The following is a 12598-nucleotide window of genomic DNA, read 5'->3' on the forward strand; positions in this document are numbered from 1 at the left end:
GAATTTTTTGAAGTATACAGAGTGTTATGGGTTTTGGAATTTGTGGAAACAGATTTAGAAGATCAGCATTTACAAATAAAAATATTTTACATCTATAATTTACATCCTCTTGTTTTCATTGGAGCTCTCTCTTCTCTAGTTCTTTCAGGCTTTCAGCGTCTGCCTCCAGCAGGGAGAAGCGTTGGTGTTGCACAACCTGTGCCCCGAGCTGTCCTGAGCACCCCCGGGCCCGGCCCCCTGCGCGTTTGGTTTCCTGAGAAGGTCTATAAAAGAAAGATGACAAGAAAAAAAAGGCACCATTCTGCTTGCAGTGGTTTTGGCTGGGCTGTCCCACTTGATGACCTTGAGCTCGGCGAATGAACTGGGGGAGGAGCAGTGAGTGAGGGTTGATTGTGGCATTTTTCTTCTCCCGGTGCCGTGAGGGAGCTGCTCGCCGCGTGGTGGATGGACGCCTGCCTGTGGGCGACGGGGTAAAGCTTTTGCTTTACCTACTAACCCGTCTTTCATAGAATCATGGAATCATTTGGGTTGCAAAAGACCCTTGGGATCAGCGAGTCCAACCACTAACACTACTCTGCAAAGCTCAACCCTAAACCATATTCCCCAACACCACATCTAAACGACCTTTAAACACATCCAGGGATGGGGACTGAACCACCTCCCTGGGCAGGCTGTGCCAGTGTCTGGCTACTCTTTCTGTGAAAAAGTCTAAACGTCCCCTGTTGCAGTTTGAAGCCATTCCTTCTCCTTCTATCATCTTGTTCTTATCTTGTTCTGCAGCCATCTTTCTTTAGCAGGCTTTGTTTGGTTTTTTTTCTTTCTTAAATGCAAGTTCTGTGTTAGAACTTCTTCCAGATTGTCAAGAGCAGAGGGTCATGGCTCTTCCACTTTCTCTCAGCCCATGAATTTTAATCTTTAACTTTCACTCTTCCAAGTCCACAGCACTGCTGCAATGGGCTCACCTGGCACTGGAGAGCTTGATGCTGGAACATGGCTTTAAAAAAAAAACCCGAACAAAACACTCCAGGATTTATTCCAGAGAGGCTGGACCTGGCCAGGCCAAAGCTGGTCTCTAGGGTCAGGGGGCTGTACCGTGCAGGGGCTGCTGGCAGGCCCAGGGGCTGCCCTGCGCAGGACTGCAGCACGGCTGTGCCGGCGTTTGGGCTGAGCTGAAGTGGGGTGAGCTCGAGGCACAGCCCTGGCCCACAGCCGGGTCAGCACGGGGCAGCCCGACCTCGCGAACATGAGAGAAACAAGGCACAAAGCAAAGCTGCTGCCAGCCAGTCACCACCCACCTTCATCAAGAAGGAAATATTTGACACAAGCTTAAAAACAAGTCCCAGTTTCTTTGCAAATGATAGATTTCTCAGTATGACAGTGGCAACCACGCCCAAGACTCCAAGTGACCCAGGGAGGCGCGGCACAGGTCTCGGCTGAGGAGCAGCTGCTGAAGGTTGTTTTTAGAGACTTTCTTTGGTAGGAAGGAACTCGCTGGTGTCTAACTTAAGTACTCCTGGTTAATTATTAACGCTTTACCTGGGAAAACTTTCACTTCAGCCTATTGTTGTCGTGTGCAACTTGGAAGCCTGCTTACCTGGATCCTACCTGCCCAGGACTCGTCGCTTCCACAGCCGAGGGAGGAGGCAAGAAGCTTCACGACCGCTCGTACCTGCTCTTTGACTCCTCTCGCGTTTCTCCTCCCAGGGTGATGCCCTGGCAGGCGGCTGAAAGACCAAATGCAATCATCTGTCACAAGTGAAGTTCTTCTCCTCTCTGTGGGAAGATGTGGGTCTGTAACTACTCCCAATACGCCCGGAATGTCAGTAGCTGGATGCTGGAGTATTTGTGCAGTTCGGAAACGTTTCTGCCGCTCAAGCAGCTCTACAATCCCCAGGGAAGGCGTCGCAGCAGCGGGATAAAGGAGGCCAGCACTGCTGAGAAAAACTACCCTGGCTCAGAACAGCTTTTCTTTTCCACGAGTGAAAGAGTGAAATGAATGAACTTGGGAAGGGAAACAGAGAAGTGGAGGCAAAGAAAACAAAAAAAAATAGAGAAAAGTTATCTGTCAAACCTTCCAAGATGTGAGAGAGGAAGACCTGGCTCCAAAGAAAAGGGAACGAAAACAAGGGATGACCCAAATGGTGTGAAGGTTAGTTTGCATCACTCTCCGAGTTGGTGCTTTCTGGTCCAACAGCTACAAAGAATAAGGCCATACAGATTAATAAAAAAATGAAACTTTATTTTAAATGCAGCTACTGTCATGAGTCATCAAAATAGACTTTGTAATAGTTACTTTGTTTTAAATATGAGGTGACAAATGACAGCTAAGAATTTCAACTATGTGAAATGTCCTAAAATCGTAAATTAAAATAACTAAATTTAAATATTACAGATGACAATTTTCAGAAGATAAAAGGGAATAAAAATATTTTCCAGAAGAAGTAAAACAATTTGGCCAGTAAAACCATACTAAAAATGTAAATTAATGAGATACTGCACATGGAATACTTGAAGAGGACCCCCTTCAGTCGGTGTCATTGAAAAGATCCAGAGAGCTAAAATCTCACAATTTAAATTACCTTGCGCTAATAATTTCTCTTACTTAAAAAGAGTTCCGTGATGACACAGGATAATCCAAGGAACCGCTGATAAATTGCACTTCCACGGGTTGTCCTCCAGCAGGGCTGACGCTGTCACTGCCGCGTCTCAGCTGGGACCGGTGACTGCTGAGACCCTCTCTCACACACACACGCGCACACACACACACACACACACGGCTCTTCACAGCGGAGAACTTCTAACGGGTCCTTGCAATGGTTGGGCCGGCTGTAGCAGCTGAGGGCTCCTTGTAAAGCCCTCCCGAATGACTTCAAATCATGGCTGAAGGGGAATCAGGTCTTGGCTTAACGCTTGTGAGGCGCGTCCTCGCCGTCTCAGCTCTCGAAATGCCACTGCTGAGGAAGGGACCCGTCGCAGATGGCCATGGTGACGTACCCTTTGTGGCTAAGCGGATCTACCACCTTCATGCACTGCCCCACGGAGACCTGGTAGAGGCGGTTGTTTTTCTAGAGGAGAGAGCAAGACAGATGGGATTTATCTATTAGAACTTCTGTTCTGCTCCACCGTCAAGTTGAGACTGATGCGTAAGGGGAGGGGACGCTCCCTCCTGACAGACGAGCCTTTGAGCTGCCTCCACAACCCACCAGACCCACAGCAGCACCATTTTAAAGCCAGGTCCCAGCACACCCCATAACCACGTTCGGACCCTGAAACAAAGGCTCTTACGCCCTTGCAGGGACCCAGGATTTTGTTTGTACCCTACTCTCTTAACGAGGTGGAGGGATGATCAAAACCATTCTCCAGCGCTCAGCAAAGAGGGAGCCTGCAAGGACACCAAGTGGCACAGCCGGGGCCCTGCTCTGCATCTGGCCCGGCCTCAGCGATGCCACTGGCAAGCCCAGCCTGGTCAGGTGTGAAAAGGAAACAGATCCTTCTCCTCTCTGCACTAACAGCGTGTTGCAGCTGCTTTGGGCATTCCAGGGGCCCCTTTTCAGTCTGGAAAGGGCTCTCTGCACAGCCCCCCCAGCCTCTCCCACAGGCAGCAACCTCCTGCCCTCCACGTGGAAGGAGCAGGTCTGTGAGGACAGCCGCACCGGGCTCTGTGTCACTGCTTATGGCCATCAGCACGTGTCCAGTGAAGGTGGAGAGCGTGGCAAGAGCACACACCACTCCAGGACACCACCCCGCTCCGAGCCTTGTGCTGCAGCCAACACCACAGTCACCCCTTCTCTGTACGAGTGACCCACACGTTGCCCCTTGCCCCCCCAAGTCTTCACTCACCCAAAGAGTCCCAGCTTGCTCCCCTACTCCTCATGCGAAAGGTGCCCCACACCTTCGACTGGCCCCACCACCCATCTCTGAAGCTCCCCCAGCCCTAATTCCCTTTCTGAGAGGAGGCAAACTGCACGGGCAGTACAGCCAAACCACAATGGTGTGATGATGTTTTTCTGCTTTAGTTCCTATTCCTTTCCTCATCAATTTGACTCCTAATATTTGATTTGCTTTCTCTTGTTGCTGATCACTACCAAGCCCCAACCTGACGCTGTTCCAAACCCACCCGCACTGGTGGCACTGGCCAGCTCCAATCTCACGTTTCACAGATGAAGCCCAGATTCAACACCAGCACCACCACCGCCATCACCTAAGAGCCCTGTGCCCCGAGTTACAATGGCTGTTCTCTCAGCCTTGCTAAATTTTCATCCACTGACTCAAACTGAAGAACCCTGAATCATAGAACACTTTTGGCTGGAAGAGACCTTCAAGATCCAACCTTTGTCCTAGTCCTATCACCACCACTACACCATGTCCCTCATCACAACATCTGCCCTTCTCTTTAACACCTCCGGGGATGATGACTCAACCATCTCCTTGGGCAACCCATTCCAATGCCTGACAACCCTTTCAGTAAAGAAATCCTTCCTAGTATCCAACCTGAACCTCCCCTGGCGCAACTTAAGGCCATTTCCCCTTGTCCTATCACTCATCACTAGGGAGAGGACTCCCCATCTTGCTACAACCTCCTCTCAGGTAGTTGTAGAGAGCGATGAGGTCTCCCCTCAGTCTCCTCCAGGCTAAACAACGCCAGATCCCTCAGCCGTTTCTTGTACAACACGTGCCCTGAACCCTTTCCCAGCTTGGTGGCCTTCCTCGGTACCCTCTCCAGCACCTCAACGTTCCTCTTGTAGTGAGGAGCCCAAAACTGAACACAGTACTAATCTTTCATTAGCAGAGTTTTTTTAGTTAAAAAAACTGACAGCTGTGGAACTCTGGGTGCAAGTGTCAGAAACACACAACCCCCGGCTCACACAGCATCAGCCTCTGGATTTCTAAACTGTCGTCGAATGCAACAGCTTTCCTCATTCGACTCCAGAACTCGTTCGGCAACAAGCAGCACGGTACGAACCCACGACAGCTCAAGCAGAGCGGTGCTGGCTGTGTGACAGGCAGTGCTGGCAGTGCCTCCCTCCTTGTTCAACTGCCATGCCGAGGGCGTGTGAGGGAGCAGCCGTTGAGTTAACACCCAGGAGCCAAATTCACCCACGCAGCACTGGCTCAGTTCCGTGAAATCGGCCACTCCAGACTCTAAACAATTAAACTAACACAATGCAGTTACAGGGCAGAAGCAACTGCAGAAAAACTCCTCTGTCAGTCCCTCAGCTCTGCCCTGTGCCTCTTCAAGCACTAAGCAGAAATCACCACATGGACTGCTCCTGGCTCCCAGTCCTGCAAACACAACTCAACACAACCAAAAGCTGCGGGTGGATCTCTCTGGCATGTCCCTGTGAGCCACAAGTGCTGCAGACGGCTGTGACAAGCAGAAAAAAAGCAAAATAGGGCTGCAGAAACCTGTGTTACAAAGGAAAGGGGCTGCATGTCCTACAGCTCAGCAAAAGTCAGCCCCACCAAAGCCCATGCGACTTCTCAGCCTGGACTCTGGGCTGGGCACAAAACAGCACCATCAGCTGAGGTTTTGTCATAACTAAACTCAACCCTGATTTCCTGCTAATGCCATCATCACTTACTGAGACATTAATTACCAGCAAAATGCTATTTGCCAGCCGCTTCACTTACCCCGAACGTCCACTGCTGCGAGCCGCCGGATCCATGGCATTTCATGAGACGAGGTGGATCGGACGAGCGAGTTTCCGAAACATCCAAGCAAAGGAGATTATTTAAAATCAGCTCATGGTCTTCATTGTAAATCCAGACCTGAAAAAGAAGATAGAAAGATGATAGTTATCCCAGTGTTTCAGGGCAGGCTCCTTGTCCCTTGTCTTCAGCTAGAGAGGAGACACGTTATCACCCGGATGTCTGTGATGCACCCTGCAACACTTGCTGCCTCTCTGCTGCCTTTTTTCCAGCAACTGAAACGTGGCTGCAGTGCTCCGCTGCCTTCCCAGCCTCACGCAGCATTACCCCATGCAGAGGTGCTAAAATGATGGCTTGTGACTCTGCTCTGCAACCAGCACTTGTAAAGTTAAGCAGCCCCCATATGTCCTCCCATCCTGCCAGACACACAAGAGAAGGCGACAGGCATGTGGTGACCAGCTGCCCGCTGAGCAAAGTCACTAAGCCAGGCGGTAAATCTCCTTATCCAAATATGATCCTTTAGTCATGAAGGAGGATCGCCTCCGATCCAGGTAGAGAGCTGGTACCAGAGCCAGAGGAGGATGCTAGGCGACAGCAGATGGCCCAAGAACTGTGGGATAGTAGCTTGGCAGGCACACGAGGCCAAAAGGTATCTCCAGTCTTCTTTGAAACTGCTGCATTTGGCCATAAACACACAGGGATTTATTTAATGTTGTGCTCTGGAGTCAGCTTCTGGATGCTGAATGATGGTCCCAGTGTCCTACTCCTTGCAGCTGGTGGCCTAGTGATCTTCAGCTCAGAAAATGGTCACTGACAGCCAGCTGCTGTCGTAACGTTCCCTACTGTTCTCCAGGAGAGGGGAAGTCACTGCTTCACCATTCCCGGTCTGAAACTACACGCTCCCTAACTGGCAAGTTTGTGCCCTTCTCTGCTCCCCAGCCAAACCACTTCACTGGCCGTGCAGTGCTCAGAGGGAGAGCAGCCCTCCCACGTCACACCCGCTTCTGCTTTGGCTGAATCAACATGGAAATGTGTTAATCTGGACTTCAAGAACCAACAGAATGTCCCAGCAGCTCACACGGTGGTGGGAACTGAATTCAGTCCCTCTCTGGGGCCCATCCGTATAAAGCAAGAAAGTACTGGTTCACGTTTGTAGCTTCAGTTGTGTTTGGGTTCCTGAATTTACGGGACATTGGTTTCTCTGTTATCACATGGAAACCCATCATCACCTCTAATGAGAAGCAACGACACACTCAAGCTGTCAGTTTGCCCTCTCCCACATGCTACCTTAGCAGAAGCAAGTATTTTTATTGTTGGCACAAAAAAAAAAAAAGTGTTAGACACCTTTGGTTGGTGCAGTTCACACGCAAGCTACCGCTGGCTCTCACGGGGCTGCCTAAGCCTGGCTTTGGAGGAAGGCACGTCTGACACAGCTGAAGGTTCAGGGAAGCTGGATCACCAGTCTGGTTTAACTGCAGAAGCTGCTGGTCCTCCCTCCCTCCTCCAGGCCTGCAAAGACCTGGGCCAAGATCTCCTGAGCTCTCCTAAGCAACAGGTCACTCTGCTCCCTGTGCCAGAGAGCAAAGAACTGAAGGAACCGTGGAGTGTGCACCTCAAAATACCCCAGGTTAGCGTGGGGTAGGGAAAAGGAGAAGACAGTGTCTGAAAACTGCAGCTGTGCAGTGCAGAGGAGATCCTGAGACCACCTGGCTGAACTCCAAACCGCTGCTGCCCTGAGGGCACAGCAGGGCCCTGCGCCCACAGGGCACGGGGGCTACATCCCCCCACCCCGGTGGGTGCTGAGCAGGAGCCAGCACAGATCAGGTGGGTCTCGGAGCTGGGCAGGGCTCCTGCTCTGCTGCCTCTCCTGGGCCCAGGCCCAAGCCAGACATCCCTGCTCATCCACCTCGCTCCACATCATAGAATCATAGAACAATTCAGGTTGGAAAAGCCCCTTGGGATCATCGAGTCCAACAGCTGACCCTACACTACAAGTTCACCCCTAAACCATATCACTCAACACCACATCTAAGCGACACTTGAACACATCCAGGGATGGCGACTCAACCACCTCCCCAGGCAGTCTGTTCCAGTGTCTGACCACTCTTTCTGTGAAGAATTTCTTCCTAATGTCCAGCCTCTTCCCAATGTCCAGCCTAAACTTGCCCTGTTGCAACTTGCAACCATTCCCCCTGGTTCTGTCCCTAATTACCTGCGAGAAGAGACCAGCACCAACCTCTCCACAATGTCCTTTCAAGTAACTGTAGAGCATGATGAGATCCCCCCTCAGCCTCCTCTTCGCCAAACTGAACAGACCCAGCTCCCTCAATCGCTCCACATCAACCCCCTCCCCACAACTTCTGACCCTGTGGACGAGAGGGAATCGAGCCTCTCGCCACCACCCAAAGTACCTGTGCCTGCAGGTGCGGTCAGTTCTTCGGGTGTGCTCTTCTCCCAGCCCTGTTTGGACCTCACGCTGCCCAGTGCTGCGCTAACCACGGCCACTACACGATTTTCTATTGCTTTTTCCTCTGCTAAGTTTGCATGAGTTTCACACTCAGAGCCTAGACTACCGAATTCCAGGCAGGAAAGTCAGGCAAATAAAACAAATTCTGACTTTGTTTATTTATTTCTTTTTGCCTGATGAAACTACAGCCTTCTGGAGGGATTCTGGACACTGGCTCAGTTGAAGAGCCTGAATGAACGTCACACAGCTCGTTCATTATCACAGTGACTTCTGCAAGGCAGCAAAGGCCTCCTTTGAAGAAGTGCAGGTATTACATTAAAATTTGCCCTAACCTCAGGCAATCTCTGCCTTCTAACATACTTTTTCTGTTTAAGCTCTGTCATGAGAACATATGGCAAGATTAAAGAGGAGAAAATGGAGAAAGAACAGGGCTTGCCAGAAGAGTAGTATTATTAAAAGAAGAATAATGATGGGGCCAAATCCAAATAACAGATGAAACTGGTAGGAATTGCGAGAGAAGACTGCAGTGACACAGGGAACAGACCTTTAATCAAAAGCTGAACAATGGCAAAGAACACAAAAACAGTGGTTAAATCCAGTGTGATACTTCCCCAGAAAGGCTTATACAACGAGGCTAAAATTAATTTCAAACTAATTATGTGTTTGATGTAGAAAACAAAGGAAAAAGGAGAAAAAAGACCAAGTTTGGGACATAATGGTTCCAAATGCAGATTAGAGTACCAGTATGAACTTGCAGATTATTAACAGATTCAAGCACGAGGAAAGCAAAGCCACCCCCATGGGGATTTTTTGTTATATAATTGCAAGTCTCTGCTTACTCCAAAATTTATTAACTACTTTGCTTCTGAAGACTGGAAGGATGGTGCTTAGCTCTTTCTGGTACAGACTGTCAGGAAGAACAGCCCAGTATAGGAAGGAAACATCTCCTGGGAGTCAGCCCAATATCCAAAGCCCATAATCAAGAATGTGCCTGACCAGGATTTATTAACTCAGTTCTGAGTGATGTCTTGTTTTATCCTTCTATCTACTTTCTACAAAAAAAGAAAAAAAAAGGAAAAAGCCATTTTCAAAATTTATTTTATAAAAAAAGTAAAGTAACAGATGAGGTACAGGATATTTTCACCCTGCATCCACTTCCGAACACATAGGAGAGCATCGCTGTCAGATTTTGGTTTCTAAAAATGGAATTGTGCTCAGCTCCCACCACCTTTAATTGCTCTGCCCTAGAGACACACACTAACGACTGATCTGCTCCACGGGTTTAAGGAAAAACCATCGACCGTGTCCACTGGAGTCAAAGAAAAACACCGGGATGGAATTATAATATAATGAATTGCTTCTGGTTTCCAAATAAAAGCTAAATAGCAAATAGTTTGGAAAAACCTCTCTCCATAATGAAGTTGATCAAGTTTGTTGTTAAACACATGATTTAATTTGCTGAATGTTTTTCCCTTCCTCTCAACACAAGCAACGGGAGAAGAAGAAGGGTGCAAGGACCCCTTCTGAAGCACAGAGGCCCGTTCAGCTGCCCGCTGACCCTTCTGAGGTCCTACATGTCCCCCAGAAATGTTCCCCCAGGCAAAGCCTTTCAGATTCGGTAGCACTCGGCTGCCGGCCCAGGTCTCCCACCCATGAGGGTCAAGGCCCCCACCTTTGGCAGCGGGGCACAGAGCTCCTGCTCACACTCGTCCCGGTCGCAGCTGCTGGTTCAACGTCCCCCCGTGGAAACGGGACCCGCAGGCCTGGGGGACAAGTGCTCTCCCTGCGAGAGCAAAGCCAGCGCTCGCATCCTTCCCGTCACCCACAAGCGGGCACATGGCGGGTGCTGGAGTAGGTCTTGTAGACAAAATAAGTGCGAGGAGGTCCCAAGTACGAACTGTTATTAGTATAAACCTTTTTTTATGCAGGCGCAGCTGAGGAAGGACCTGGTTTTTAATTTAGTCCCTCTCAAAAGGCAGTTCAGACCATTTCCAGATTCAAGACTGAGGTTTCCTTTAGTACCTTCAGGATTTTACTGCACCTCCCTATAAGCACAAACAAATCACTCAGCCTTTTCCTGGATTGCTTGCTAAGGCAATTTCATTAATCTCATTTACATACAGACAGATAAGGAGAAACAAGGCTTCTCCTCACAGGAAGCTTAATGAACAGTTTCAGTGATGAGTACAGTTTAACTCCTTGCAAGGACAGTGGTGTTACATCGCTGAAGACTGGATATTAGAGCTTTTTTGCTATCTCATTTTATTAATATTTGGATTTCCTAACTGGTTTCAGATTGCCACTGTTGGTAAAGCAGACACAGTCTTCACTCCCTCCCTAAACCCCTATGTCCCAGTGATCCCCCTCTAGGACTATTTTTTACTATAATAAAGAGATACAGGGCTGTGCTACAGATTTATTTTTTTTAATCAAAGATGAAATTATTGCTGCAGCAAGATTAAATTAATGCAAATACATAACAGCTACCTGAAGTACCCCAGGGGAAATTCAAGTGAGGAAAGGGCTCAAATGGTGCCTCATCATCCAGGACGACGGCCCACACTGCCCTTTCCTTTGGAAACGTGGAGTTAACTATTGAATATTTTGAGTTCAGTGTCAATACAGACAACAGTATTAAAACAAAACCTATCACACAACCCAGGGAAAAACAATAAGTCAAAGAATCTGTAGTAGACAGAAAACGGAAGTGAATAAATGTTTCAAAATTGTATGTAATAAACCAGGAACAATCACCAAACCCTTTGGCTTTCAGCGTGCAGTAGGGTGTAGCAATAGGCATGGCTGGCCAACTGGCAATGTTTTGTGGATATACATCCTTATTTGGTCTGCAAATTGCATTAGTACTAGAGAAATGCATTGAAAAAAATCAGCAAATACGAGACAGTAACTACTACAGAAACAGCTCTTTGTGTAAAAGTAAATCCCTGCTGTGAACCATGCTGAGAGGAGGAGCGTTCCAGTACTTTCATCAGCTACAATCTCCTGCTTAGATTGGCAGTATCGCATTATTCGGTCAGACAGTTTCTAAAGGACAAAAATTCAGCTTAAGAGCACAAAAAAGCTGCCTCAGCACTGAGAAAGAGACGTGCCGAGCAATTTGCGTCACCACAGCGATTTGCACATACTTCAGCTCCTGTTATTATGGATGACGATGACATCACAGACCAAACTTTGCTGTCATTTGGTGCTGTAATTATTATTTTAAGCTATTTCTATCGCAGAAACACAATATCCTCCTGAAGGTCATTCCAAAGCAGATACATGCTTTCTGTCTCACCGCTCAGCACGCTGCTGACATTTGACAACCGTTTGTTAGAGGCACCGAAGAATTGTATTCCTCCAGTGGTTTACGGAAATGCAGCAAGGGGACTTAACTCACACTTTTTGTCACTCGAGACGTGCGGTATCCGAGAAGCAAACTAAGAGCCACTATCTAGAGGTTTAGGGAGAAAGAACTGCACATGTGAGCACATCCTCCTGGACTCTGACTCTCGAATGGTTTGCAATGTACGTGTGCTTGAATTTATCAAGTGCTGCAAGAGTGTTAACAGCTTTTCTGAAATTCCCCGCTCAAATGAGTTACCTTCTGCAGGCCCAGAGCACAGGCACACCTGCTTAGACACCTCAGCGCCAACGCAGCTTTTTAAAGCTGAATGTATCGCTATGTCAGAGAAAGTTTAAATTATTGAAATGAAGCAAACACAGAGGAGAGGTTGTAACAACACAGCAAGTTATAGCTTAGTCAACCTAGCATATTTGAAAACAAACTAGAAAAAAATCCACATAACTCAGTGGACTTTAAGAGATTGTTCTGGAAAAGGACTTGGCTTTAAGCACTTTGGTCAGGAGGAAGGCAAGCACCCATTAGACGCGTGACAAAGCAAATCTTTCAGCTGTTGGATCACAAACACTCCCACAAGTTCGTCCTGTTGCTGGCCATTATGCTTCATTCCAAAGCCTTCCTTTGTTGGTGTTCCTTTAATGCTTCTCTTCCAAGTTTCTCCTTTAGGGCAGTATCTAGCCTGCTTCAGCATCCTTGTCTTCCAGTCACCACTGAATCAACCTTGGCATGATGCTGATGGCTAGAAGTCACATCACGCTGTGGGGTTTTTACTTCCACTTCTCAGACATCTCCTTTCAGTATAATCTTTCAAAGTGCTCAAATATTTTCTATCCTCCTTCCAGACCTAGGTTTTTTTAGTGGTGTGCACTACCTTGTGCATTCTCAGTTTTGTTTCCAGAAAGGTCACACATACCTCTGAACTTCCAGAGGGTATTTATTTCAGCAATCCCTGGAGTTCCTTTAAAGAACCACTCTTCAACAACAAAATTCTCATTGCATGTCAATCTTCTGTTTGCAAACCTCATATTCCGTTTTCCTGCTTCTTTTGTTACTTCAGCCCTCTCCACACCAACCTTCATTCTACTAGATCCTGTCATCTCTCCTACTCGTGCAATTTC

General features: G+C 48.1%; 1 protein-coding gene across 1 annotated transcript in view; it reads right to left on the reverse strand.

Annotated features, from left to right (window-relative positions):
* Nucleotides 1–2825: 2825 nt before the first annotated feature.
* GALNT11 (polypeptide N-acetylgalactosaminyltransferase 11) overlaps nt 2826–12598 on the reverse strand; it is a 39183-nt gene continuing 29410 nt past the window's right edge. Inside the window, exons 10-11 of the mRNA XM_009878868.1 lie at nt 5632–5769; nt 2826–3065 (exon numbers count right to left, since the gene is read on the reverse strand). Of these exons, the coding sequence (XP_009877170.1) occupies nt 2934–3065; nt 5632–5769 (270 nt within the window). The 3' untranslated portion in view covers nt 2826–2933. The remainder of the gene's footprint in view (nt 3066–5631; nt 5770–12598) is intronic.

Source organism: Apaloderma vittatum, unplaced genomic scaffold, assembly GCF_000703405.1.
Source record: "Apaloderma vittatum isolate BGI_N311 unplaced genomic scaffold, ASM70340v1 scaffold7001, whole genome shotgun sequence".
Classification (NCBI taxonomy): Eukaryota; Metazoa; Chordata; class Aves; order Trogoniformes; family Trogonidae; genus Apaloderma; species Apaloderma vittatum.